This window comes from Dermacentor silvarum, chromosome 6 (genome assembly GCF_013339745.2).
Source record: "Dermacentor silvarum isolate Dsil-2018 chromosome 6, BIME_Dsil_1.4, whole genome shotgun sequence".
In the NCBI taxonomy this organism is placed as follows: domain Eukaryota; kingdom Metazoa; phylum Arthropoda; class Arachnida; order Ixodida; family Ixodidae; genus Dermacentor; species Dermacentor silvarum.
This window is the reverse complement of record NC_051159.1, coordinates 136039377-136065616: the sequence shown is the minus strand read 5'-3', so window position 1 is coordinate 136065616 and position 26240 is coordinate 136039377. Positions and strand designations below refer to the sequence as shown.

Below are 26240 nucleotides of genomic sequence, written 5' to 3'. Positions count from 1 at the left end.
GGTCCATAAAATGCATAGTGGGGCTCTGCTACGATGTGGTGTGGCATCAGGTTTTATTCATCGCAGAGAAGACGATTAGAACTAACGTCACACTATAACCACATAGATAAACGAGTTACGCTGGAGGCATCGCAGGGGGCACATGGAAACTGCGCGATGCGAACGCAGGAACAGTGCGCAGTTTACTGGCAACGTTTCTGCGGCGTACTATTGAAAAACCACAAAAAAAAGCAGTTAGTTCCTGGAATTCTCCAAACGAGGCGAGAGGCTCTCGTCGCTTTTGCGTGCTGCGTTGCTCCCGAAGGAGGAGGAAACGCACCGAGGAATTAGGCACGCGTGTGCCTAATTCGACGAGACGCCTTGCGCTCGTCTTTCGATTATGCAAGGCAAAGAAGCTGCGCATCGGGGCGGCTTCCCACCGGATTTCTTTCTGCATCCACTCGTCTACGAGTCTACTATTGTGCCGCATCCGTCTCCACGGCCTCTCTCTCTTCGGCTGTAGAGCGCCACCAACTCCAAAAGCGAGAGCGGGTGTGTCGGATATCACCGCGAAGTTAAACCTCGAACCACTGACTGTGCCACGCGCGAAAGCAGCAGAGGCCGCCGCCGCTTTTGGCCGTACGCCGCCTTTCGTGCCTCTCTGGATATCGCCGAGGCTTCGCGCCTGCGGTTGTCGAGAAACGGAGGATGAGGAGGGGAACAAAAGGGGAAGGAGGGACCCGCACGCCCGCTCCCACTCTTGCCCTCCCGCGGGGCTGTCGGTGGAAGCGCGGCAAGCACGCGCTCGCGCGCCTGCGCTCCAGTCCGGACCCGAGCTCGAGCACGGCTGGGAGGGATAGGTCCGGTCGACCGTGGCTGGAGCTCGAGACGCGCAGTCGGAGCTCTGTGAGGGGGCTGCGAGGACGGTGCGCATGCCACTTTCAGCGCTGAATGTCTGGCGCGCTTGCGTCACGTTGTCCCTCCTCCGGATGACACTCGCTCAAGAGAGGTGAGTGGGCTCCTCGCATTGTTTGACAGTCTATACTTGTTTTATCCTTCGAAAGTGTACTAAAAACTGTGAAGTCTAGTGCGACAAGAGATTGTGGCGCTGCATGCAGTGTCGACATCAGTATTTTGGTTATCACACTAGTTCGTAACTCCTGGTAACAAATTACGACTGGGAAGTAGGAATGCGCTCTAAAATAAACTGCGTGGAAGTCGTCGCATGGCCCTGAATTTTCCCGGTACCTTTGACTTTTGATCGCAGTGTTAGTTTGTTTTTACCAATGTTGCAATAATTTGTTTCATTACGCTGCTATGGTAGTACACGAAGAATTCCACAGAAGGGTGCAGATACACATTTTGCAGTTGCAGAATGTTTGAGATAGAAAACATATGGTCTAATCACCCGAGCTTATGGTTAGTGAGGATTGACAGAGTGTTGATCTCGCGCATTCTATTTTATATGACATTATCACGGTGAGAATGCCACATATGCTCCAGTACGGGCAGCATTGTCAAGGAACTGCAGCATTGTTCCGGGGGTGATATAATGTCAGCTTATGTCTGTGCGTCCGAAACTGTTCTTTGTGCCAGGAATGGATTATGCGCGTATGTGGCTTTCAACTCGTGCTATGTCTTAGGCACTATGACGTAATAATTAAAAGAAACGTATTTTTCTGAAAACACCCGTAATGAGTTTTCTGGTCTTACAAGTGTGCATGCTAAACTATATCCTCTGATAAACTCCTTTCAAACTGTCCTATAGGCATATTCGAAATTGTCAAGGTGCAGTAGAGTCCTGAAAAGTACTATTCTTCTGCACGTAGACTTCTGAAGCAGCAAAAAGGAGTGAGGTTGCATGATATTACCGTGGACTTTGTACTATTCTGTAATTGCGGAAAATATTTCTGCTTTAAATTGATGCTAGTGATATTATTGGCATTCAATATGTTTGTATATTCGAGCAGAATGCTTTATCAAGGTTCACATACACGTTTTCCTAGAACCAGTGACATAGATAAGCAATGGTTATGTCATTAGGTGTCCAAACTATCTTTTGATAGGAATTTAACTCAGTGAAATCATGGAATTACAACGTGTTTACTAAATTCTGCAAATTATTTGATGTTCAAATTGATGTTTTCTAGCGCCTTATCTTTAAAGTTAAGGAATTATTTGAGTACCTAGTACTATTCTTAGCGCTGATTTACGTCATAGCCAACATCTTCACGAGAAGCTACTATTTCGGACACCAGCTAAGGGCGACTTTCAGTCTAACACTTTAGAATTGTTTGTGATACGTGTTCGTTGTCTGCTGTTGCAAACCCCGATGTGTTATATTCTATGTAGCAAATAAGAAGCTAAAAAGCAGCTGCGGACACATTACCAATATTACATATCTGTTATTGCTTAGAAGAACACTAAATCGCGATGTCATTTTAGGCGGTCGAACGGAGCGCTGGATGACCTGGAGAAGCTTGACGACTTGTTAAGAACCTATGACCGGCGTGCGCTTCCAACGACACATCTGGGTATGTTTTGTCATATTATAGGACGCCAGTTTGCCTTCTCTGCGTAAAAATGCAAGTAAAGCAACTAATGTGTTGTCTTTACGGCCTCATTGCAGCGTTAACGTTTCCACTCACTTGCTCATGCACCTTTATATGTATCTTAAGGTTGTAAAAGCACTACCGGGATGTCACGCCTGTTACGCGCGTTTACCGTTTTTCCGTTATATTTAGAAGGTATCAAAGACATCCTGTACTGCGCTTTATCAGCCAAGATGTTCCTGAGACGGAAAGATTCTACAATACTTTGATATATTTGAATATCTATATGCGCTACGAAACCTTTTGAACTACTTTCGTTTTTCTGCACAAAACTGTTTCGTGTATCTATTTATGACCTACATACTTGCTCAGCTTTTATGCTTACACGTTTCAGCAGAGCATAACTCATTTGAGTAGCTTCCGATTAGTAGAGTTTACCGAATTATTATAAAAGTCATGTATATGTGAAAAATAAAGCACACAACTTGTTTCCTGTTTCCTTGCAAAGGTTAGGGGTACCATCCGAACACATGTTCATCTGTTCCAGTGAGATTAAGCGTACGCCGACGTCAGTCACAGCGTGCAGCTCTGCGCGCAGTTATTCGCACTGTCCATGTGGGTGCTCGTGATAAACCGCTGTTCATATTACTACAGTGACGCAAGGAGCAACTGGCCGGTGATTCTGGAGAAAACTAGACACACGAGGGTTTTCTTCCCACCAGGAGAGCATAAAACGACTGCGACAAAAGAAGATTCACGCTGATGCACAGCGTGGTTTCTTGCTGACTATGCAGAGTAATGAAATTAAGTTGATGTTGCCCGCCAAGCCAAAGAAGCAAGACGAAAGGACGTCAGTACACATGCCAAAATGGGTTGCAATTCGGCAGTGGCGTGGGCGCGAGCGCAAGGCATAAACACATACTGTACGGTGTAAGCGTGTTAGTAGGCATATGATAACATAAACATTCTAATAGCGAAAAAAAAGACGACTCCACATGATGGGCAATGAAGTTGATATCAAAACGAAAGAGCGTAAACGTAGGGACGCCACGCATGGCAGTCTCGAGCAGATCGGCGCAGAGGACAGTAGTGCATGACGGTGTTTGTCTAATACGTCTTGGTTGCATCTTTTTATCCATATTTGTGCTTTGTGCGCACGTATATTACTTTTTTTTTGGGGGGGGGGCGGATTTGTGGGACCCAGTGACATTCTGCATTTGACAGCTTGTTGTTAAACGATGGCAAAGAAAGAACGCGTAAAATAAAATAAATATTGCTTTACTTACAATATTCTTTTTTTTTGCAGCTTCGAAGAATTCAGTTTCACGCAATCGCGAAAAGCGCGTTTCTCGGTACGTTCTTAGTGGGAAGCAAAATTTTATGCAGCTGGTGTGTTTCGCCGTTTGCAGGAACGCCAACGAAAGTCGCCTGCGAAATCTACATACGGAGCTTCGGGTCCATAAATCCTGCCACAATGGTACGTTGGCCGAGTAGCGCTTTGATATCTCTCTTAGCGTCATTGTCCGAAACCACGCTACGAAAAATTTAAACGCATTTAAAATCTCCATTCTTGGTGATCTCTCAATGGTGAACGTAAGCATAGATGAGGACAAACCTTTACGCGGAGTCTACGTAAGCGTAGTCAAACTTATTCTGCATACCTCAAGGCCACCAAGAGATATATTATGCCCAACTATTTTCACATGGTAATAAACGGTGCAAATCTCTATAGAGAAGAGCTTTTTAACCAGACCGTAGCATGTACGCAGGCACACGCGCAAGAAGGGCGCATAAGTGTCCGCCGTGTTCATTTTCTTATTAAGGTCAGTGTGAACACATCTTTTTCTGTTCGGCAAAGAAGGCGGGAATAAATGTGCCAGACAGCCAATGCAGAATGTCGACGCAATTTTGTCTTCAGTTAAGAAGAAAAAATTGAAGCCCCTGCACTGCGACTTAGAGTGCACTTTATAGAGATATGACTTCAAGAACGAAACGCCGTTATCAAAAATAAAGTTTTCACGTAGGTAATAAACACCTATGTTCATAAAGTGCATGTTTATCTTTTCTACTTGGCGAATTAAAGACCATGACCTTTCGCACTTAGTAAAATATCTAACAAAGGAAAATAAAACATGTAAAAAGTGCACGCTTTCACTGTCGGCTTTCACTCATAATACTGAAATCTAACTTTAAAAACAAGCCCTCCTTTTGTTCCGCCTTGTTTAAAGGTGGTATCTTCCGAAAAGCAGCCAATTACATTGCACACTGGGCAAGAAAGAAAGACATTGCTAAATGTATCAGCAGTAGAAGTTTGAGCGTAATTCCTTGATAAGTACCTTTCGTTTTGGAACTTGCTGCTGTTGATGTATCATCAATACTACTGCTTTTGGCTTTTTGTCATATTTGGATTTTTTTCTACACTACTTTCAGGACTACGAGGTTGATCTTTATTTGCGGCAGACTTGGCAAGATGATCGCTTGACGAGCCCCAACGTATCGAGGCCCCTGGACCTCAATGATCCAAAGCTGGTGCAAAGAATATGGAAACCAGAAGTATTCTTCGCAAATGCAAAACACGCAGAGTTCCAATATGTCACCGTACCTAATGTACTGGTCCGTGTTAACCCAAACGGAAAGATCCTGTACATGCTCAGGTAAATCGCTGGCCTCTGATTGCGTGTCTGAAATAGCTGTCACATTTAAGCAGCCGCTGCGTAGTTTTTTATTATTATTTGCTTCGTGTTTGGAATAGGCATTAAAAAAGTGCGATACATTCAATGTTTGAAACCGAAGTAACTAGCCGCAAACTGAGTAAGGATAATGCACGATTTTTTTCTGGCGCAGTTTCATTAAATGTTCAAGACCGAGAATCGTGCAGCTACATTAATAACAGTGTTATCCCATGAGTCAAGAAGCAGAATGTTTCTCGTTTTTGAAAGAAAATATTCGGCGATGAATTGCTTATTTCTCAAGGTTTATTTCTGAATAAGTATTGCGTTCTACATTTTGCTGATGAACGCACCTAGGAACTGCGGACTGAAACAATGTGCAAAATGGAGAAGAAATAATTGCTTTGTTTGATTCATGGGTGAACGTGTGCAGTCGTTACAGACACCCAGGGAAGAGACCATCATTTTCGCTACTAGACAAGCCAGCCAAGTCTTCCGTTTCACGCTAATGAAACTGGAGGACGGAGCTTGCGCTGTCTTTTGTATTTGTTCCTATGGTTTTTATGCACCCAGTCGAATGGCAAAAGCATCAGCAAAGTTACGTTGTTTGGCGTTTCATTTTGTGCCTTGCCAAACTTGTAGTTTAAGGCACCTCATGAGTATCAAGTTTAGTTGCAACCTTCTGGACTTAGGGAAATAATCGTGGTTTATATGTGGTGGACCATAATTCTTGATACCAAACAAACGCAAGAACATATAAGCGCTGCGAAAACTTTCTAATGATGAGGAAGGTGACTAAGTAAAGTTCTCGCCTTGATCGAGCAGTTTCTTTTCTTCTTTCTAGGCTCAAGCTAAGGTTCGCATGTATGATGGATTTATATCGCTTTCCCATGGACTCCCAAGTTTGCAGTATCGAACTCGCCTCATGTAAGTCCAAAAGCAAAAACAGCTCCAAACACTTTAAACACTGTTGATTGAACGCAAAGAACAATCGATCACTGTAAGCAGATAACGAAGCTCTTTGACTTTGCAAAAAAAAATTCACTACAGTTGATGTATAAGAGTAACAGAAAATGGTCAGAAGCTTTCTTTTCTGAGAACGCTCTTGTATGCAATGAGGTATTTAAGAACCCGTGGCGAACGCTTACTTCACGTGATCGTTCAACGTCCATGCTAGCCAGCCAGCTTCCTTTCTCAGAGAATTAAGTTTCGCAAAAATTGACCTTGTATGAGCGCGCCTCGTAACAGGATCTTAGAAAAATGCGCCAGACTTGGAGCAAAGAACTTTTTCCTTCCTCACCATTTTGATGCTTGCCTAAGTGAAACTTGAGTTTAATGACACTTCCATTTAACTGATGCAATAACGTTCAGTGCTCCTCCCAGTACATTTAGGTATCTGCACATGAAATAACAATAAACCCGAGAAAAATATTGTTAGGTTAGCTTAATATTGTAAATCTCACCCCTTTCGGCATACCTTAAATACAAGTCATTTGCACAGACTAGTAACGCATAGAAATGGCCACAGAGAACACGAGTGCCTGAAATCACCAGTTGTGGCATATTCTTGCTGAAGTTCGATGGCTGTGGACATCCCATTCTGTACTATCAGTGCACACCAAAGTGCTGAAATGGTGCCACGTAAAACGGACATCATTTACATTTCACATAATAGTAACAGATGACTGGGCGATCTGCGAGACTGCTCTTTACCTTACAAATGCCTTAACCAACCAGTAGTTCTTAAGGGTGCATTGACAATTTGCTTTCATTGGCACGAGGAATTCTATGTGCATTCAATAAATCAGTGTGCTTATAGGGTGGCGCGTAAAAAACATACCTATGTGCTTTCCGTAGTACACTGTGTCTTCAAGGCTGTAGCTTACTTGAAATATGCTTGTTAGATCTTTGCTTTTTTTAACAAAGGTTATATCATGTTCCTGAAATTTCGGAGACAGTGTATAAGCGTAACTTGCGATTTTGACATATTGCATTCTCCAAGGTTGGTATGTAGATTTTACGTTAGTAGTAATGCGCTCGCTGTTTAATTCTACATCCTCTACAGTGAACTGAAACTAATAGGTGAAGAGTCGGAAAAATGCGCGTCTACAAATGTGTTTTATTGCCTTTTTATTCCACAAAGCGTCCTTTACTCATTAGCAATTACGTCTGTGTGCCCTTCTGAAGCGTGTCGTTGACACAGCTGAAGTTTTTAGCGATGTGACACATCGAGATAAAAACGATGAGAAAGCTTCAACTTGTGCACAAGGATACTTACCACGATAAATATAAAAGGGGAAATACTAGTTCTCGGCATTTTTATGTTTTCTGGAATAATAATGTAATCTTGACATCTCCCATGAATGCATAAGTTTTTCTGCCTCTACGACTTTTGCTCATTTAAGCAGGGGAGAATTCGCCGAACATTATTGGAGCTCTTTTGTCCATCTGGCGATATTTCTCATTATGGTACAATTTTTTGCCAGATTAAGACACTAACCTGCAGTGATGATGTTGAAATAAAGAGCTCATTATTCAGGCATATTCCACTCAGGTATTTTGCAAGTTAAATATTCCCACTAGCTTGGCTGTTTTGTTTTCTTCCAATAGAAATCGTTTTGTGAAAGTGTATTTTTCTTGTGAGTTTTGAAATGCGCTTCTTTAATCGCAGTTCAGGTACAATTACCACTACCAATAGCCTCACGCACTAAACACTACCCATCATCTTACTTCTAGTTGAGCACCGTTAAAGAAGTGATCAATTCTTTGTTTTTGTTTTTTCGATGACATATAAATTCTTTTCTGTCTACAGTCTCGAAAACAACCGAAGAACTGCACCTGGAGTGGTCTGAATCCAATCCGATAATACTATTTGAAGGCCTCAAGCTACCACAGTTTGAGATTCAAAATATAAATACGTCAATCTGCATGGAGAAATTTCACATTGGTAAGTAAGGCATGCATTTTCCAGAAAAGAATAAGGCTTCTTTGCAAAGTAATGAGACATATTCAAGAAAAAATAACACCGTAACCCGTGGATGCCTCTTGAAAGTAGAAAATAGTTTTTGAATGGATAATACATCTCAGCGCTGTTCCTCGTCAATGTGTTAATAATTATATAATCCAATGTGTTAATGATCATTAGATGTATCCATGAGTATTTCGTTCAGAAACTCTATGACAGGACTTTTGTGGCATAGTTATAATAGCTGAAAACAGAACAAATGTGCTTTAGCGCAGTGTGACGTGAGAGACGGTTCGTTATTGTTTTTTCTTACTATCGAAAACTCGTCATACATGAGATAACATTTTATATTCCCAGTATCGCTTCCTCTGCTTTCACAGCGTACATAAATTTATGAATTCTCAATTGTGGGAAACTGTGTATCTTTAAGTAATATTAGGTGGCGTTTCGTAACAGCTGACAGAGTAGGTCGTGCGTATTTATTACACACCACGGGCACTCACAGGACGACTCTGACGGCCTCATCCCAATTGACCAGAACGACTCCGCAGACCCCCCCCCCCCCTCCCATGAGAATCTCAGTAAGGAAGAACAGATTATATGTAGAAAGGTGCAAACCTATACCTATAACAACCTGCACATACTCCATAAAATTTATCCAGAAAGATATACGGACACATGCACATGGTGCGGGGGCACGCCATCCCTAGACCACATTTCGTGGGCATGCATGGCATACACACAAAAGACAAACACGGAAATTACGGAGCGCACACAATGGGAATCGGCGCGGTCCCGTTCACAGGGAGAGGTCCGAAGGGCCATCATCCGAGTAGCCAGTGGGGCCCTTCTCTGGGAGCTGTACCTATTGAGCGTGGTATTAATCAATAAAGTTGTTCTTCTTTTCCCTTACCATTTATTATAACTGTTAGCAGCGACTTTAAACGGGGTGCTTCAAGTGCTATATGCCAAAGAACAAGCTGTTTCGTTATGTAAGATAAGTAATTATACTGACTATTTCGTTAAACCTTACGCTGCATAATTATCCAGATTCTTTACGCTAGCTATTGCGAGACGTGCTGACGGTGTATTATTGATCGTGTTAGTAATCAGAATTTTGCACTGAGCTGCACTTGGATTAATGTTCATTTTATTTGGTCTGGGGCGTTTTCTTAATCTCACTATTAAATTGTTTGATTTTTTTACATCAGGTTCGCAAGTGCGCTATTCATTGAAACCAATCTGTTAAATTTCTGCTACGCTCTTGAAGAAAAGTGCCATGTAGTGAAAAGAGGTGTGTTTTATAAGCTTTGTGTCTGTTGCAATGTTTTGATGAGCTAAAGACAAACCTTTTTTATAAAGTGGTTAGTCTAGGTAAAATATGTACTTCCGCAGATTTTCCTAAACACTGTGCGTCTCCTCAGCCCATATCTGTCTCTGAAAATTTTCTTCTAGTGGTGCATAGCCCATAAAACTGTGACCAGACTATCAATGAAGAAAAACCAACACATGTCGGAAAAACATAGCTCACAACACATCTGCGCCGTTACCCTTTCCCCTGTGTAAGGTAGCAAACCCGATTTTCCCCTCTCACGGCCTTGCCCATTTCTTCTGTTTTGTAGTGGCCTCCATTCTTCCTAACTTGTATATGTAGGAGAGAACATAGATTTTTAGGCACTAATGTTTAACGACGGGCAGAGTGTACTAGAAACCCGCGAACCTGGGAACGTCTGCAAAAAAACTGATTGTCTAAGGTAATGCTTGCTTTCCAAATGTGTTTAAGGTGTATAATAAACCAAATATATGCACCTGTTTTCGTATAGTCATCATACACAAGTTAGGTTATTTGGCAAATTATGCTTGTAAGATCAAATATGGTTATTTAAATTTGCTTGGGCATGAAATGAAACGTTTGCGGCGCTTTTCAATATGCAAAAAAGAGTGAGTAAAATTGAAATGAAAGGTGACTTCTCCGGTATCGTCAGTTGGCTATAATAACTGCTTAGAAATAACAATCTCATCCCGTAAATTCCTACTTCTTCATCAGCCACACCAAATACTTACGTCATTTAGGCCGCCAACAAGCTTGTTCAACACACTCGTCGCCGTAGTGAAACGAATACAGTGTCATTCGATGATGCGCTGGTCGTTCAAAAAACACATTACAATCTTTTCCGTGAAAGCGTTAAGGGCCCTGTGTCGCCGAAAATATGGTGTCGGCATGCGGCGTCGGCCATATTTAATTCCCATATATATTAAGGTATATGTATACGGCACACCTTGGTATATAACATGCGGTATATGCGGGTTATATTGCCTAACATTTCTATCACTTAAGTTCTCATACCTTCTCTTACATTCTTGACAAAATTATTCCTCGGAGTTCTGAGAATGACAGCCCACAGACAAATGTCATGAAACAAAACAACAGGGCATGCGTTTTATGTTCTTAGACTGAACTATTAAAAGTGCGAAACGTTTACACCAACCTGAAAATAGTGTACATATTTGGCGCGGCTGTACACAACCTCCGGGATCGGCCCACGCAAGACGCCCTGTTTCTAACAGGAAGCTCGCCTTGATGCATAGCGTTCGCCGCCAGCATTTCCCGGTAAACGTTACGGTTACAAAAGATGCAGTTGCCGGGAAGCGTGAGTAGCAGTCAGGAATCTTTGAATGCTATTGCGTTCCACTCTTAAGGCGAGGCTTAAGGCGGCGGTCCCACTCCGGCGGCACGAGCCCCCTGTTTTCAGTACTTTTTGAGCAACCGTGGCGGCTCTTCTACTTAAGATATGAAGTTGTCGTATAAGCTACAAAAAGCTTAATTCTTGTAGATTCCAACTATATATAATATAAATAAATTGATTGGTGTGATTTAGAAATAAATGTTCAAGAACAAGCATGTGATACATGGCTTTTGCGAACTGTGTCTCAGTTGTGACCATATTTAGAAGAAACTACCGCACTTACTGCATTGCGGCTTGCTCTGCAGCTTTAGGACATATTTATCTAGTTCCTAGATGTAGCAAATTAATTTTTAATTTTTACTTTTTGGATAATTTGCTTTTGAAAATTGCCAAATATTGCAATCTTCTGTTGTAAACAGCCCGGCAACTACACGGTCAAGGAAGCTAAATTTTGGATAAAGTAGAGGCCAAGAAATTCACATTTAGGAAACAAAATTTCATTCGTGTAACTTTATTAGCTTTCTTAATAATGCGGCCCGAAAAGAAGCAATATTTAGAATTCTGGTTTTATTTTTGCCCAGTTTTGCGGGAAGGTAATAAAGCTGCGAAGCTGCGCTTTAAAACTAATAAAGTTACATGAATGAAATTTTGTGTCCTAAATGTAAATTCCCTGAATTCTACTTTATCGAAAATTTTGCTTCCTTGAGCATGTAGTTGCCGGGCTGTTTACAACAGAAGATTGCAATATTTGGCAATTTTCAAAAGCAAATTATCCAAAAAGTAAAAATTAAAAATTAATTTGCTACGTCTAGGAACTAGATAAATATGTCCTAAGGCTACAGAGCAAGCCGCAATGCAGTAAGTGCGGTAGTTTCTTCTAAATATGGTCACAACTGAGACACAGTTCGCAATAACCATGTATCTCATGTTTGTTCTTGAGCACTTATTTCTAATCACATTAATCAATTTCCTTATATTATATATAGTTCGAATCTACAAAAATTAAGCTTTTTTATGGTATATACCACAACTTTATATCCTAAGTAAAAGAGCCGCCACGGTTACTCCAAAAGTACTGAAAACGGGGGGCTCGTGCCGCCGGAGTGGGACCACCGCCTTAAGCGTCCCCCAAATGCTTAAAATAGGGAAGATGTGATAACAAATTGATTTTCTCAGGAAGGCTTTTATTAAAACGGCAAACATTTTAATGTGACCAGAGGTTTCAGCTTAAGTTTATTGATATCAAATATATAATAGAGTGGATGGTAACAAATGTACAGAAAGAGGTCCCAGAGAGAAGCACCGTAAAAGGACCTCTTCTTATAATGACTATTAAAATGCACATAGAATAGCAGCTAAACAGTCAATGCAAAGTCGTCCATTCACAAAGTAACCAATGCACGAATTTACTAGTAGGAGCACGGAAAAGCTAAATTAGAATAGGAAAAGCAAAACGAAAAGGACCAGAGTACAATTTTATGAAATTATGAGACATGTGGTTTTAGCAGTCGTTTGAAACTTCTTAGGCATCTGGAGGTTTTATTGTGAACTGTTGAAGCGTTCCAAAATTTTATGACGGAGAATTTGATTGTTTGTTTAACATAATTAGCACAAATCCATGAAAGAAGTTTATTTCGACTGGCAAGTCTATATTTATTAGAAAAATGATATGTATGGTGCCTACAATGACCAAAGGTTAGGACCATGAATCAGACGGCGAGCCATAGTGGTGCAGGGTAAATAAACTGAAACCATCGAACGGGAAAACGTTTCAGATATCTGAAAATGGGTAGGTAGGTGCACAGTATGCACTGAGTGATGATTCAAAAAGTCGGACGCTGGATGAGTTCCAATGGCGCTGAGTGTGACTGATACATTAAACCTCACGGCTCTTTACAGTAACTGAGGTCACTGTGTATAAAAGCAAACTTGAGCGTAAGTAACATTGGTGCATTCATTAAACGAGTAAGTATAAAACTAAGAATAACATACATTTTCATCGAATGAATGAGACGTATAGCATCGTAATGCAATATTCGAAGCCCTCGTCGCCTGAAGGGTAAATAACTGCTTCCATACACGCAGAAAAGCTAACGATCCTTATTTATGCAGCTTGATTAATTGGTTGGAATATTACCCAGAAACCCAAAACTAAAATGTCGGAGACGGCAATTTCTAAACCTCTTGGAGACGCCTATGATCGACATGACTGTGACTCGTGCGTGATTAAAGACTCTAATACTCGTCTGAAAGGAATTTCACGGTAGGCCTACACACATTGTTATATGGTTGCGAACACATTGTGAATTACATAAACACATTGACAAGTGCCTTTGCAAAGGCATTTAGGTCAGAAAATGTGGTTTTCTTGGGTGTCAAATGTGCGTCTCCTTCGCTCTCAAAAGTTTACAGTTAAGTCATTTTCAAGCTGGGAGGTTCAACGCCGTGCTTTTAAACGAAATATCACTGTGAATTGAAAGTTACGTTTTTTTGTTCTGTATTTGGTATTTTGTAAGATTTTCTCGCAATCTCGCGACTGGCGATTGCTCGCGCTTAAGTAAATGACGCGCAAAAGCCATGTTGCAGGTATGCAAAGCACCCCGTTAAATAAAGGTGATAAAATATTACATATATTCTTTCTCGCACTACACTTGAACTGCATGAGTGTCATTAAGCTCCGTTTCGTTTTTTACATATGGTGCTGTAACGCAACGTACACAGATTTAGTTCAATGCGTTCACTTAACTATCTGCATATTTCAGCCCATTATGTTTGCCTTCTTCATTGCATTCTTTCCTCAAGGGCACTCTTTATAATAAACAAGTACCCGCATGGCGTTTTTACTCGTATATTATTCTGTTTGAACATTTATACGAAATATAATGTGCACACTAATGAACTCGGGCCAGACTACGAACATTTGAATCTTGAGGATCTATCACAATTGCACCAACAATTGACATTGCATCTGAAGTTATAGTTAATGATAACATATGTGCAGATATTTTAGGTTTTCCGGTTTTAGACGACAAACGCCGTAACGCATTTTGAGTCATACTTTTGATCTGCATCTCACGTACGCAGCCGAGAACTGCAGAGTATTAAACAGCTTACAAACGGTGTTGAAGCACTCACAGAAAAAGTAGGAGACATCGATAACCATATGATCGTGTCGTCTGCCTATTTGTCCGTCTTGCTTTCGTACGCCATTTGTAAGCCACAACAAAGCAACCAACCGACCAATTCATTTTGACCACAATACTTGAACCTTTGCTCAAAGCTTGGGCTCCTGCAAATACGTTTATAATTTTTCCGTGTGAGCGTGAGGTAAGCTATGCGAACTTTTGATGTTCATAGCTATGGTCAAACAAACGTTGCGCGAAGAACGCTATATACAGCGTATTGTATTTGTCGCTGTTGATAATGAACTGAGCTTTCCTATGATAAATGTTCTTGACCAGTCGAACTAGCCAAGAAACGCACTGTGATGCTCTCGCAAGAATACCAAAACAACAAAGTTTCGTGCAAACAAGTATACACAACACGGGACTTTGGCCCTGGAAAGTACATGAATAGGAGGAACAATATGGGCAGTACACGAGTCATGCATGCGTTCGTCAATAACCTGGTGCCATACAATTGTTGCCCCGGGGTGTTAACATCTGAAGCCGTCGAGGATGTTGCAAGATTCAGTTCATCGATCTAGGTCAAAGTTTGCCAAGCGTATCCCTCATGTTATACCCCTGTCAATGATTTAGCATTGCGTCCCCAGATTATACGCAAACAATAAGCTCCGGACAACGGACGCTACTTGTTTGCAGAGATTTAATCCGCCTTTTTTATATGTCTAGATATCGCTACATTAATTCACCGCAGTGAACAAACTCTCTTGAACGAAATACGCTGAATAGCGAGAACATTCAGATACTGATGCAAGCGATGAGCAGATTTAGTAGAACACGGTGGTAGGAAGTAAATGAACGAACAATGAACACCAGGCTGCTCCCCGTTTTTCGTTCCTTTCTTTTTCTGAGAAATAAGTTCGAAGCACACAAACAGTTACTACTACCTTTTATGCAGCATAAAGTAGAAACATATAAAAACACTATTGTTCTATGATCCTGTACATTTCTAGTGAAATTCCTGGATTATGTAATTCTGGAATTGACAGACAAGGGGTTCGAGTCAGTTGTAAAAATTGATATTCAACTAGACTCTTCATAAGCTAAATCGCTCAGCACTTCTACGCACATTTTGCTTTCCGCAATGGTGTCTCAGTGGCTATGACGTTCTGAGGGCGAACACGAAATTGCGGGTTCAAATTTCGGCAGCGGTCGCCACAATACGTTGATAGTTGAATGCAGTAATCACTGTGTACTCCTCATTTACGTACATGTCAAACGACCACAGATGTCCTATTAATTCAAAGCCGTTCGCTATATGGTATAGCTATTTGCTCGCGTGTTGCTTTGGATTGTCAAAGCCTATAATCTGATTTCATATGACTCGCACACTATCATACTCTTGCTATGGTGCACAATAGGACGACAAACAATATGAAGTAAGAACAGCACTTGAACCATTGCTCTCTCCTGTGCCGTTCCTACTTCATATCATTTCACGTGCTATTACGCCATAGCAAGTATTACGCAACACTGCTGTCGTTTCGGAGTAGCCTTCCATAACGCATGCAATTATTGCATTCTTCGGGCACATGGACGAATCATCAGCTCTTCCAATCCAATTATTGCATTGGAAGGGCTGATGAGTCGCTCATGTGGTCGAAGTGCACATCGGAAGACATTATCGATCGTCTCCAGTGCCGCTGTTCCCTCTTCGTCAAACATACCCAGAATCTCCAGTGTGCCTTGAGTAGAATGCACGGTCGGCATTTTACAGAAACAAAGTCCTTGGGAGCCCGGACACAAAGCTTATCAGCCCAAAAAGCCACACAAGCTCTTCTATAGTACATGAAAGCGACACACTCGAGAGCACTATATATCCTCCTGAGACCCCAGCAGAACTACGGGACATAATCGCTCTTCAACGTGTTTTTTTTGTCTACGGCAATGTTATAAACTTTTTAAGAATTTAAATACCATGGTTAGATGCCAAAATCTGCGTCTCCATGTATGTGAAAAATTAACTATCTCCAGGATTGTCATATGTTTGCTGTGTTGAAAAACTGAATGTCATTGCTTAAACGCTGAGAAGATTAAACTACGTTTAGTATATTGCCATGCTGCTCCCTCGTCCGGTATTTTCATGCAGTCTCAGTGATTTCGAATTACACCTCAAGGTTGCTTTCGGGCGTCTCGGACGACACAGAGGTCTAGATCAATTTATTGTCAAATTTCTCGAGAGTGAATGACAAGAATATGAGTAAACCACTCATTTACAGTTACACATGCACCGTACTTCACACCCAGAATGAATTTCTTGCGTAATCACTTCCAAGTGAATTTGGAAAAAAAAGTTGAAGACAATGTGCAATGTATTTCACAAGGGTGTCTTAGGAAGATATACGCTGAACTTGACGTAGTGCATGTCATGAATCTATTCTCACGTCTTCCCTCTCGCTCTCTCTTTTACACCCCCCCCCCCCTCATGTACAGTGGCAAACTGTATTCTTTTCCTTTTTTTTCCGTCTCTATCTCTATCTTTCTCTCTATGAACTAACTGTCCCTTCAACAACTAGTGATACGCTGGATCTCATACTCTCATACATGTGTTATGCAGGGGAGTACAGCTGCCTGAAGGCCGACTTCCACTTGCAGCGGTCACTGGGCTTTCACATGGTGCAGTCGTATCTGCCTACAGTGCTCATAGTGGTCATCTCGTGGGTCTCCTTCTGGCTCGACGTTGAGTCCATTCCGGCGCGAACCACACTGGGCGTCACGACGCTGCTCACCATTTCTTCCAAGGGCTCCGGCATACAGTCCAACTTGCCTCCGGTCTCATACGTGAAGGCAATCGATGTGTGGATGGGAGCCTGTACGGGCTTCGTGTTCTCGGCGCTACTCGAGTTCACCGTTGTCAGCTGCCTGGCCAGGATACAGGCACGAGACAAGGTGATAAAGCTGTCGGGTTTCCACAGAAGCTATAGCTTTTGTCCGACTGAAAAAAGGCAGATGCCACCGTTGCTGTTATTGCTGCCTCGTCATTGTGCATAACTTATTACATCTCTCGTCGCAGACATCCCAAATACCCGTATGCCTCGCTTTTGCTCATCAAAAAATGTAGAGAGGTGCAAGTAGAAAAAACATTGCCGAAATGAACAGGCAGAAAGAAAACTGACTTTGCTTTTATCAAAGTTAAAGGAAAAATGCCAGCCATAAACCATGTTCTAGCCAAGTGGCGTGATTCTAGCCAAGTGGCGTGAACCAGTTTCGTCATACACAGTTTTACTACTGTTTACTTCAGCGTCACTACTACGTGACAATATAATCTGGTGTATTAAGTAGAGCTCATATAAGACTCAATTAATCATCGTGCTATGTTTAAGCTACGAAGCATCATACGGGTTTAACCTCAGACTTAAGCATGACATGAACTTGTATGAATAAATTATAACGTATCTGCATGGACTCATTTGCCAATGCATGTGAAATTGGCATACTTGAGTTTTGATGACACCAGATCAAGTAACGTAAGAAAACTAAAAAAAATATCCTGAAATATATGAGAACAAATGCTTCCTTAGAAACGTTTGCGACGCAGAACATTGGAAGGATGTTGAAAATGGCGTACAAATAGATATAGAACATGAGCGCATCGAATCGATTGTAGAAATCAATGACATAGGAAACTTTCGATAAATCTGTGCAGACATTTACGAATGGGCCTTGATAAACGGCTCTTAAGATCTCTCAACTCTGCCATCGGGCCTTGGGCTGTCACCAATACCCCTATTCCTAAAGGTGCGAATAAGATTCGATTGACGTAGGGGAAAGGTTGCTTGAGGGCTTTTTAGAAGGGTAATACGCCTTTAGCATTCATGACAGCTAGGAAGAGCAGCATGACTCGCACCCATTGAGGCACGAAACATTCTTTAGCTTCGCTGTGGCACGCTGCGCATCTTTCTGGAGCCACGCCCACTGAAACATGGCTGATCCTCTGAGACATCTGCCTTTGGCTACTACGCTCCTTTCGGTGCGCCAGATATCTAAGCGACTAGATGGCATGGAGGTATAATACATATTCGCGCGAAGCGTTAGGAGCTGAGCGATGAAGTCCGTGGTAAAATTCTACTATCACACCAAGCGGATTCGTGTTCAAATGCAGCTTAGAGTCTCTTTTTCAAAGTCCGGCTTACACTGCAGGTAGCCCGTCCCAATGACGCGAACATCTTCCCCTAGGCATCTATATACTATCTAAAGAGAGAATAAGCCAGCGCGAAACAAACGCAAAAAACATGGTCCGGAGTCGGCGTAAACAGCTGCCGGAAAAGAACGGAAATTGATTTGAGGTACTCATCGGCAGATCGATACACGATTGCATTCTGTATTTTATACTGTTCATAATTATGAATTTCTTGCTGCTGCACCCGCTACGTTGTAAACAAATTCGGCGTATATTGTCACGTTGACGGAGAAAAAGCAAGTACTGCCATAAGCGTGAGGTAAGAATGTAACTTTTTATTTCGCCGACTTTTGCACCGAAAGACAAGCAGCGCTCAGAGCGCAAAGATAGCAGTCAGCAGAGTAGTCGGCAATTGAAATTTGAACTCACAGTTTAAGTACGATTGTCATTTGAGACGAGCATCACGGTACATTCCAGAATGCTTGTTCGTGCTAGCGCCAAACGACTCTTCATAACAGCAATAATCTAGTAAGAAATGGTCATCGTCAAAAATGCAAAATTTTTTTACGTGTCACATTATTTTGTGCAAACAAAATGTTTGCCTGTTGCGCAGGAACAAAAAAAAATGAAGCAGTTCCCCTGCACTGCGGGAATCGATGTTATGCGAGGCATTTTGCTAGTAGCTGACTACCAAACATCGTTTGCGATTTCGCAAAGCTTTACCCAGGTGGACCGATGTGTTTGTGTAAGACGAAGAGCTATACTATATGTCTGGCACGTGCGTGTGTGTATGACGCCAGCAGTAAAACGACGGTGACGACGCTCGTGGGGCACCGACGGCTTATCTACTGCAGCCATTCGACACGAACTTACGGCATGCCGACTGTTGTGTTCCACATGGGCACTGGGCGAGGCCGTAACCGAGAGTAATACGAATTGTTTGACGTCATCAGTGGCTGTGGGCTATACTATAGTACGTTACCTACAGCTATGTCATGCGGTGTACGCTTAAACGACACTGGAATTTGCGCTCGGTGATGAAACGATAAAACCTGTTTCACCTCGGCCATCATGAAGGAGCTACAGCGTCGTACTTTTTCTACGTCGACGTTAGTTGCTGCGAGGAGAGTACTGGGTAATGTGGGCCGATCCCGGAGGTTGTGCACTGTAACGCAACATCTCAAAGTGCGAACTGCCACGAGGAAAGAACACGAGATACTGGCATCCGGCGCACGGGCCAACCGTCTGAAAGAGCTAGTCGACTTTCGCACGAGAGGCGTATTCATGCGATAAAGAAAAAAGAAAAAAAAGGAACCATGGCCTAGTGGTTACAGTGGTAGGCTGCTTTGCTCAAATGTACAGGCTCGATTGCACTGGGGATCATGCCTTTCTATTTATTAGAGAGGTCCAAAGTGTGTCGAAAAAGGAAATACCTACTTACCTATAAACCTAACTTAAAGTGCCTGAAATGAGGCAAAGAATGCTTTGGATTCAAAAAACGAACTTCCCTACGAATGACAGGAATTTATCAGTCTCTTCTTACTCAAAAATCTGCATATCAGATGTGAACTACAATTCTGGCTCGAGGACTTTGGTGTATGCTGTTGTCAAGCACGATGCAGTTTAGATTCCTGGCAACAGCGGTCACATTCCTGGGAGGGAAAATGCTAAGAGGCTCATGTTACTCTATTCGATTTGGGTACACATTAAATAGATTGTCCATTAAATCCGTCAAAGTTGAGTGAAAACTAATATTTTCAGTTTTATTGCATTGCCTTCAGATTTTAATATTTTAGGAGTTCGTTGAGACATTGTGACCAAGCTAATGAAAATGCACAAAGCCTCCATCTGGTGGGCCCAAGACGCGATAGTGTGAGATGAGCAGTTTGAACACATTGAATCAATAAAGTCAATCAACCTTTCACTTTCAAACATGTAAGAAACCGCGAAAATCATTTGAAGAGTCAAACTTGCTTTTACTATATACTCGTATCCTCAGACCTTGGCCATCATAAGAAGATAAGATGCGTTGTTAGTAATGCGAAACAAAATTTACCTCATTCGACCTAGGCCCTTTGTGGCAGGTAGGTAGTTCTTTCAGGTCTCGCCACACTTCGGAGCTCTGTAATAAAAAATACAAGACCGACAGTGGAATTGAGCCTCGGCCTTCGAGCACAGCAGCCAATACTCAAACCTCTATACTCCGTTTCACAAATCGCATGCAATGCTGAAAGAGGCTTTGTGCAGTGGCTATGTTCACAACGAATAGTTGGGTGTTCTTACCAGCAATTACGAAGCCTGTTGCTCGCTTACATTGAGTATTGGGTAAAAAATGTATATTCTTTACCAAGCAACAAACCGTGTTTTGTACGGCTTCTAAAACGTTGTTTTAGATCATTTTACCTTTCATTGTTTTTTACGGCTTCTAACACATTCTTTTCTTCCGCTGTTTTACTTGTTGTTATTTGGAGCCCATATCGACATCCTCAGCGTGCATGCTGGCGCAAGCAAAAGCCACTAGCGCGTTGCGCAGCATAGACGGAAAACGCGAAGTGATATATCTCGGAAATGGAAGATCTTGCTTACTTCAACAGCGTTGCACGCTAAGTACTAAACGTAGTATAAGCTACGATCACGCGCATATTCCTCGCGTGCCAAAGCCGACTAGGTCTTTTAGACGTTTAGCACCTGCGCGCCGTGCCACTTCCTTCCTCGCAACATCTTGCTCTTTGGTCGCTCTGTTAGACTTCACTATCTCCGTGATCGGCCTGGATTCGTCAGTAATTTCTTGTAGCACCAAACGCTACGTAGAATCAATCTACGCTACGTAGAATCAATCTATGCTACGTAGAATCTACGTAGCCTAGAATCTACGCTACGTAGAATAAACTTAATCAATTCAAGCTGCCCGGTGGGGCTTTATATCACTACATTTACCACGTTCTCCACAATGTGAGGTATTGGAAGCCTTTCACGATCATGCGACCGCTGGTCATCTAGGCTACCAGAAGATTTACGACAGAATACGAAGTCATTGCTCCTGGTCTGGCCTCTCTTCGGCCGTTGCGAAGTGCGTCACATCCTGCGTTCATTGTCAAAGCCACAAATAACCGGCACCAGCTCCTTGTGGATTTTTGCAACATCTTCCTTGTCCCGCTTCACAATGACACCGTACAAGTCATTGGAATAGACTTGTACGGCCCTCTTCCAACAACCTGAAGTGACAATCATTGGATTGTGACGGCCATTGACCATCTAACACGCTACGCGGAGACAGCCTCTCTACATGCGGGACTGCCACCGAAGTCACTGATTTATTTCTACGGAACATTTTTTTTACGCCATGGAGCTTCGTGCATTCTCCTCAGTGACCACAGCAAAGTCTTCCTCCCTTGTATCCTTACCGAAGTGCTGCGAGCCTCAAACACCATTCACAAGATTTCCAGTTATCATCCGCAGACCCAGGACTTGACGGAGCGTTTTCATCATACCCCCTAAAATGTGATTGCAATGCACATCCTCCCCGACCACCCGAACAGGGATGCAATCCTACCGTTCCTGACATTCGCTTATAACACGGCTATGCAACGTTCCAGCGCCTTTGCTCCCCTTTTCCTTGTCTATGGCCGCTCACCAAGTTTCGTTCTGTATGTATCGTTCCTTTCGACTCCTGTGCCCCCAGCAGCTTCATTCTCGGAGCAATTTTTGTCTCGCCTCACGGACTGCTGTCACCTGGCCCGCATTAGCACCGGCATCTCCCAGGACGCTCGGAAGTCTCACTACGACTCGACTCACCGGGCTGTGACTTTTTCTCCTGGCGACGAAGTTCTTCGGACTCGTGTGCGCGTTCCCGGCTTATGCGTAAAATGCCTCTCTTGATTTATTGGACCTTGCACGGTTATTGAGCAAACATCTTCGGTTAATTACCGCGTGTCGCTCGTCAGAACGCCATGCGATCACCGTTGCTGTGGGACAGAGATAGTGCATGTCTCTCGTTTGAAACCATATACCTCACGCATTCCCTAATACTCCTGCGCGGCCAGGCGGCCGCTTCCACAACGAGATGGCATTAGTGTGAGCGCAGTTCCATATCTGACTTTCATCCTCATCATCTCTACATATCATCACCAATTTTAATCTTCCTCGTGTGTATATATCATGATCAGCTACAAAGCTTCACCTTCGTGGGGCCGCATGAGTTTGGCTGCAATAAAGCGGTTCTTTATATTACTCTTCAATGGAGGCGCTGAACCGGACAAAAGCAGTTTCCTAAATGTAGAGTGGAATTGTAGGCATTCCATACAAACTTTAATCGCCCGTTCTAGTTAGATCTGCGTCATTTTCAAATCTGTTCGAAAACTACAGCTTTCTACTTGCATAAACTACTGCTTGGCCTTCAACTTTCGGATTCCACCGCTAGTGTTTGGCAGATGGTAACATTGCTTCATTGTTTCTCTTGCCTCTTCGAAAACCCCCATTATCTGTTCGCCGTGCGTGGTCGTCGAAAAACTTACGATTCTGGCTGCTCTTTGGCAGCTCACATCAAGCCCCGAATTTATTCGCGGCGTCAAAAGCACCTCTGGCAGTTTTCGCTTTGCTAAAAGCTCTGAATCCTGAAATGCTACAGGGGATTTCACCCTGAACGAGGAATGATTGCAGCAAGCGTTCCTTGCCACGGAAAGAGCAAGCACGTGCGTGGGAGAAGCTTTCGGCACTTCGTTTGTTCAAGTAGTAAATAATGGGGCAAGTCCACGGTGTATTGTCGAGCTCGCTTCCCTTAGGCTTTCCTGTGCTGCTTTCGCGCGCCAATGAAACATGAAAGAACGGAATCGATGTCAGTACAGCGAAGTGGAATGATTTAAGCACCCCCTGCCTATGAGGACGTAACCTTGTCTTTGTAACACACAAATATACCAGCTGTTACTGCGACAACAGTCTGGTGTTTCAAACAGTGTTTGCTCTGTCTGTCCGTACTTCCATTTTAGTACGCTGCGACATGTGTCGCCGCTTCATAATGAACACATCCTTTAATTAGTATGGGATGCTATCACATGTAGCCTTATGCTGCGACAGCTGTTCACAGTTCGCTCGTTACGTCTTGGCGCGCATCTTACTATCGTCGTCATCATAATTCTCAATGCTATCGTGTCGTTGTCATCCTATTGGTGTCGCTGGATGCAGTTGAGAAGATAACTCCCGTAATCTAGTTTGCGCAATATTGCGCGAGCTTTTCACGAAGCTTGGAGCGTTCGAGACAGAATAACGTTGCGGTAAGCTCAGAGATGGGCGAAAGGCTAAAGTCATACTTTTGCGCCTCCCTTCATAAAATACAGAAATATACGTAGGTGGCAAAACCGTAAATATTAGCGGTCACTAAATAAATTTGGAACCATGAGCGATAACTGAAATGATTCAATAGTAACATCTTGACTGTGTTCTTACTTAGCGTGACAAAAATTCCATGCTGTCTCTTTTGTTTAGTTTTGCGGTTGCAAACATTCTCAAGGTATCTTTCTTTCCAGTTTAATCTAGCATCCTATGTAGAAGAACAGACTAAGTTTGAGACAGCTTCCATTTGTGACTAATTATCTCGTTTACACAAATAATCTCCTCGGATGCGGGTGGGATACAATTGACGGCAGCTAATATAGTGTCTGCGGGTTTGCTTTGGTTTCTGTGGACTTACAGAGAGTGCTGTAGCTAGCAAATTCTGGAAGCTCTATCTGCTTTAACATATAAATTAATAGTTTATGTTTTTTTTTATTGTAAGTGCTCTGTAGTTCGACACTTTCCGCATCATTTCAATATATATTTCGGTAAGCACGGTGAATTCCTTAGTGTTGAATCTTTAACGCTTTGTAATTTGGCATCGCATATAAGCAAAGCAGCCGCAACAGTTCACCCCTTCAGTCTGAACTGAATGTAATCATTTTTTGCATTTCAGGAGTCAAGTATGGTTACAACAAAGCACGGAGTGGCGATTGTCAACGCTGTTCCAGAAAATCAGGCGTCGGTGCCATGCACTGTCCGGGCGAAAACTATTGACCAGGTCTGCCGTGTAGCGTTTCCGGCCATCTTCCTCGTCTTTAACGCCATTTACTGGCCGTACTTTATGTGCTTTACAGGGTAGAACATCACCGAATAAAGTGTCGAGATGCTCATTGTAACGTATTTACACTGGCGTCAAAGGTAGGTAATGGGAGCGCTCGTTAAATTAACCAGTATAGCGCCCACAGATAATGACGCACACTAGTTTAGAGCAGCCAGTCATGTCTCCTTTACTACTATCGAGTTCGGAATAAGTCATGAGCTCATTTCCCTCTGTAGCTTCTGTCGATTATTTCAGGTAAGGCTAGGTTGGTGCCTCGAACTTTTTAGCGCAGGGCAAACTCAGTGGGGATGCTTAGGTACGTGCAGTGAAAGTGGCGCTCAATAATTTTATTTGGAGGAGTAATGAACGCGGCACTGATGGCGGATAAACTTGATGGCGTTGAGGTGAGGGTGTGCATTGATGACTGCAAAATATACACCGATCTTTATTGTGAAATATGTCGCGCTGTTGCTTTTCTCTGATGGAGCAACAATAGAATATAAACAACAAGAAGCAGATTCTTAAAACGCAACCTAAATTATCACCGTCATGTAAAAGTGTCTGATTTAAACGTTACGGTTGTGTTGCATCACGGGCGGTGACATACAAGTTTAAGCTCTTCAAAAGGAAAGACAAGTTCTATTTACATTTTGTTAATGGGGGCATCGTCGTTTTTAAGCCTGGTTTTACATTAACAATGACGACTTTCACTGTTTGAAGACAGATTTTATTTAACCTTAGTATATTGTTATGTAAAGTGTATAAAAAATTTGAAAAGAACAACGTCAAGGCTTTCAATACCAGCCATTTCACTTCAGCAAAGCATGTGTGCTGTAACATCCGAAAGTATAATTTATTTCTGATAAATATAACCTCGCGTTCATTTACCTTAGCCTTGTGGCTACAATTGACAGTCTCAACTAAACTGCGTATTCCATGTTATCGCTTAGTGGTTTTACAATATTAGTTAAGCTCAGCTGTTCCTAGTATTAAGGAATAAGCTATGCTAGAAATAAAGTTGACCATTACCGAAGTGCCAGCGAAGATTTGTGAGATGGACTTTGTATATGTGGGTGTTTTGTCCAAACCCTGACACTAACTTTTTCGAGGCAATGAACCGAGACTTCCGAAAACGTGAACATTTTATTTTTTTGTGCGTTCACCACGGGCCGTAGACATCACTGAACTTGTTCAAGCTGTCTGCGTGAACACTTTTGTTATTGATGGCAACTTGGAAATCTGTTAACATATGTTATGTTACGTGATCATGTGTCGATGGCTGTACATTTTGAACCTCGCTTTAACTTGGTAAGTCTAAAAATAAAGTCATTTAATTTCTGAGGAGCCTCAGTTTTAATCAGTAGAGATCAAAACAATTCGTTGCTGGGCACAAAATGCAAGAGCTCATCATATTTCATGCAATTTCATTTGATGCAGCGATGTTTCTGATGAATTATTCTTTCTGTCTGTGCTGCAATCAGAGTAATTCAACTAGGCCTGACAAACTTGCGTTTTCCTATGGCACTACCGTCATTCAAACACTCCGCACTAAATCTTGCGGAAAATCGCGACTATAATTTGCAAGTCTTAGAATGAATTTCCACATTATGAAAGAAACAAACACGATATACGAGTATGTCTAACTTTATTTACTGGATTGCGGTCCATTATTGTTTTACTAGAGAGTGATGGGTGATATCAGAATTGTCAGAATAGTGTATTCTCTTAAAGTAACTTCATATGGTGTGATATTTTACCTTAATCTCAGTTTGGCAGAACCTGTATTTATTTCCTTTGAAATGACACATTCTTGAAAAGAAAAGACAACGGTCACTTTAGTTTCGTTGCAGCCCTTCCTGCCACTGTTAGAAGAAATGCATTTGTATGTTTCTTGATTGGTCACCGCGTCCTGAAGCTTCTCCGTGCTGAAGCTTAAGTGAGTCTATGCTGTTCAACACCATTGTATATTTTTGTAATAAAATAGTTGATAAAATG

At 42.3% G+C, this 26240-nt stretch overlaps 1 protein-coding gene across 1 annotated transcript; it reads left to right on the top strand.

Annotated features, from left to right (window-relative positions):
• Positions 1 to 773: 773 nt before the first annotated feature.
• On the top strand, positions 774 to 26240 carry LOC119456075 (glycine receptor subunit alphaZ1). The gene is made up of 8 exons (XM_037717675.2): positions 774 to 988; positions 2425 to 2513; positions 3941 to 4008; positions 4962 to 5185; positions 6045 to 6127; positions 8013 to 8147; positions 16592 to 16923; positions 24099 to 26240. The coding sequence occupies exons 1-8, from the start codon at positions 912 to 914 to the stop codon at positions 24282 to 24284; spliced, it is 1194 nt and encodes a 397-aa protein (XP_037573603.1). The 5' UTR covers positions 774 to 911; the 3' UTR covers positions 24285 to 26240.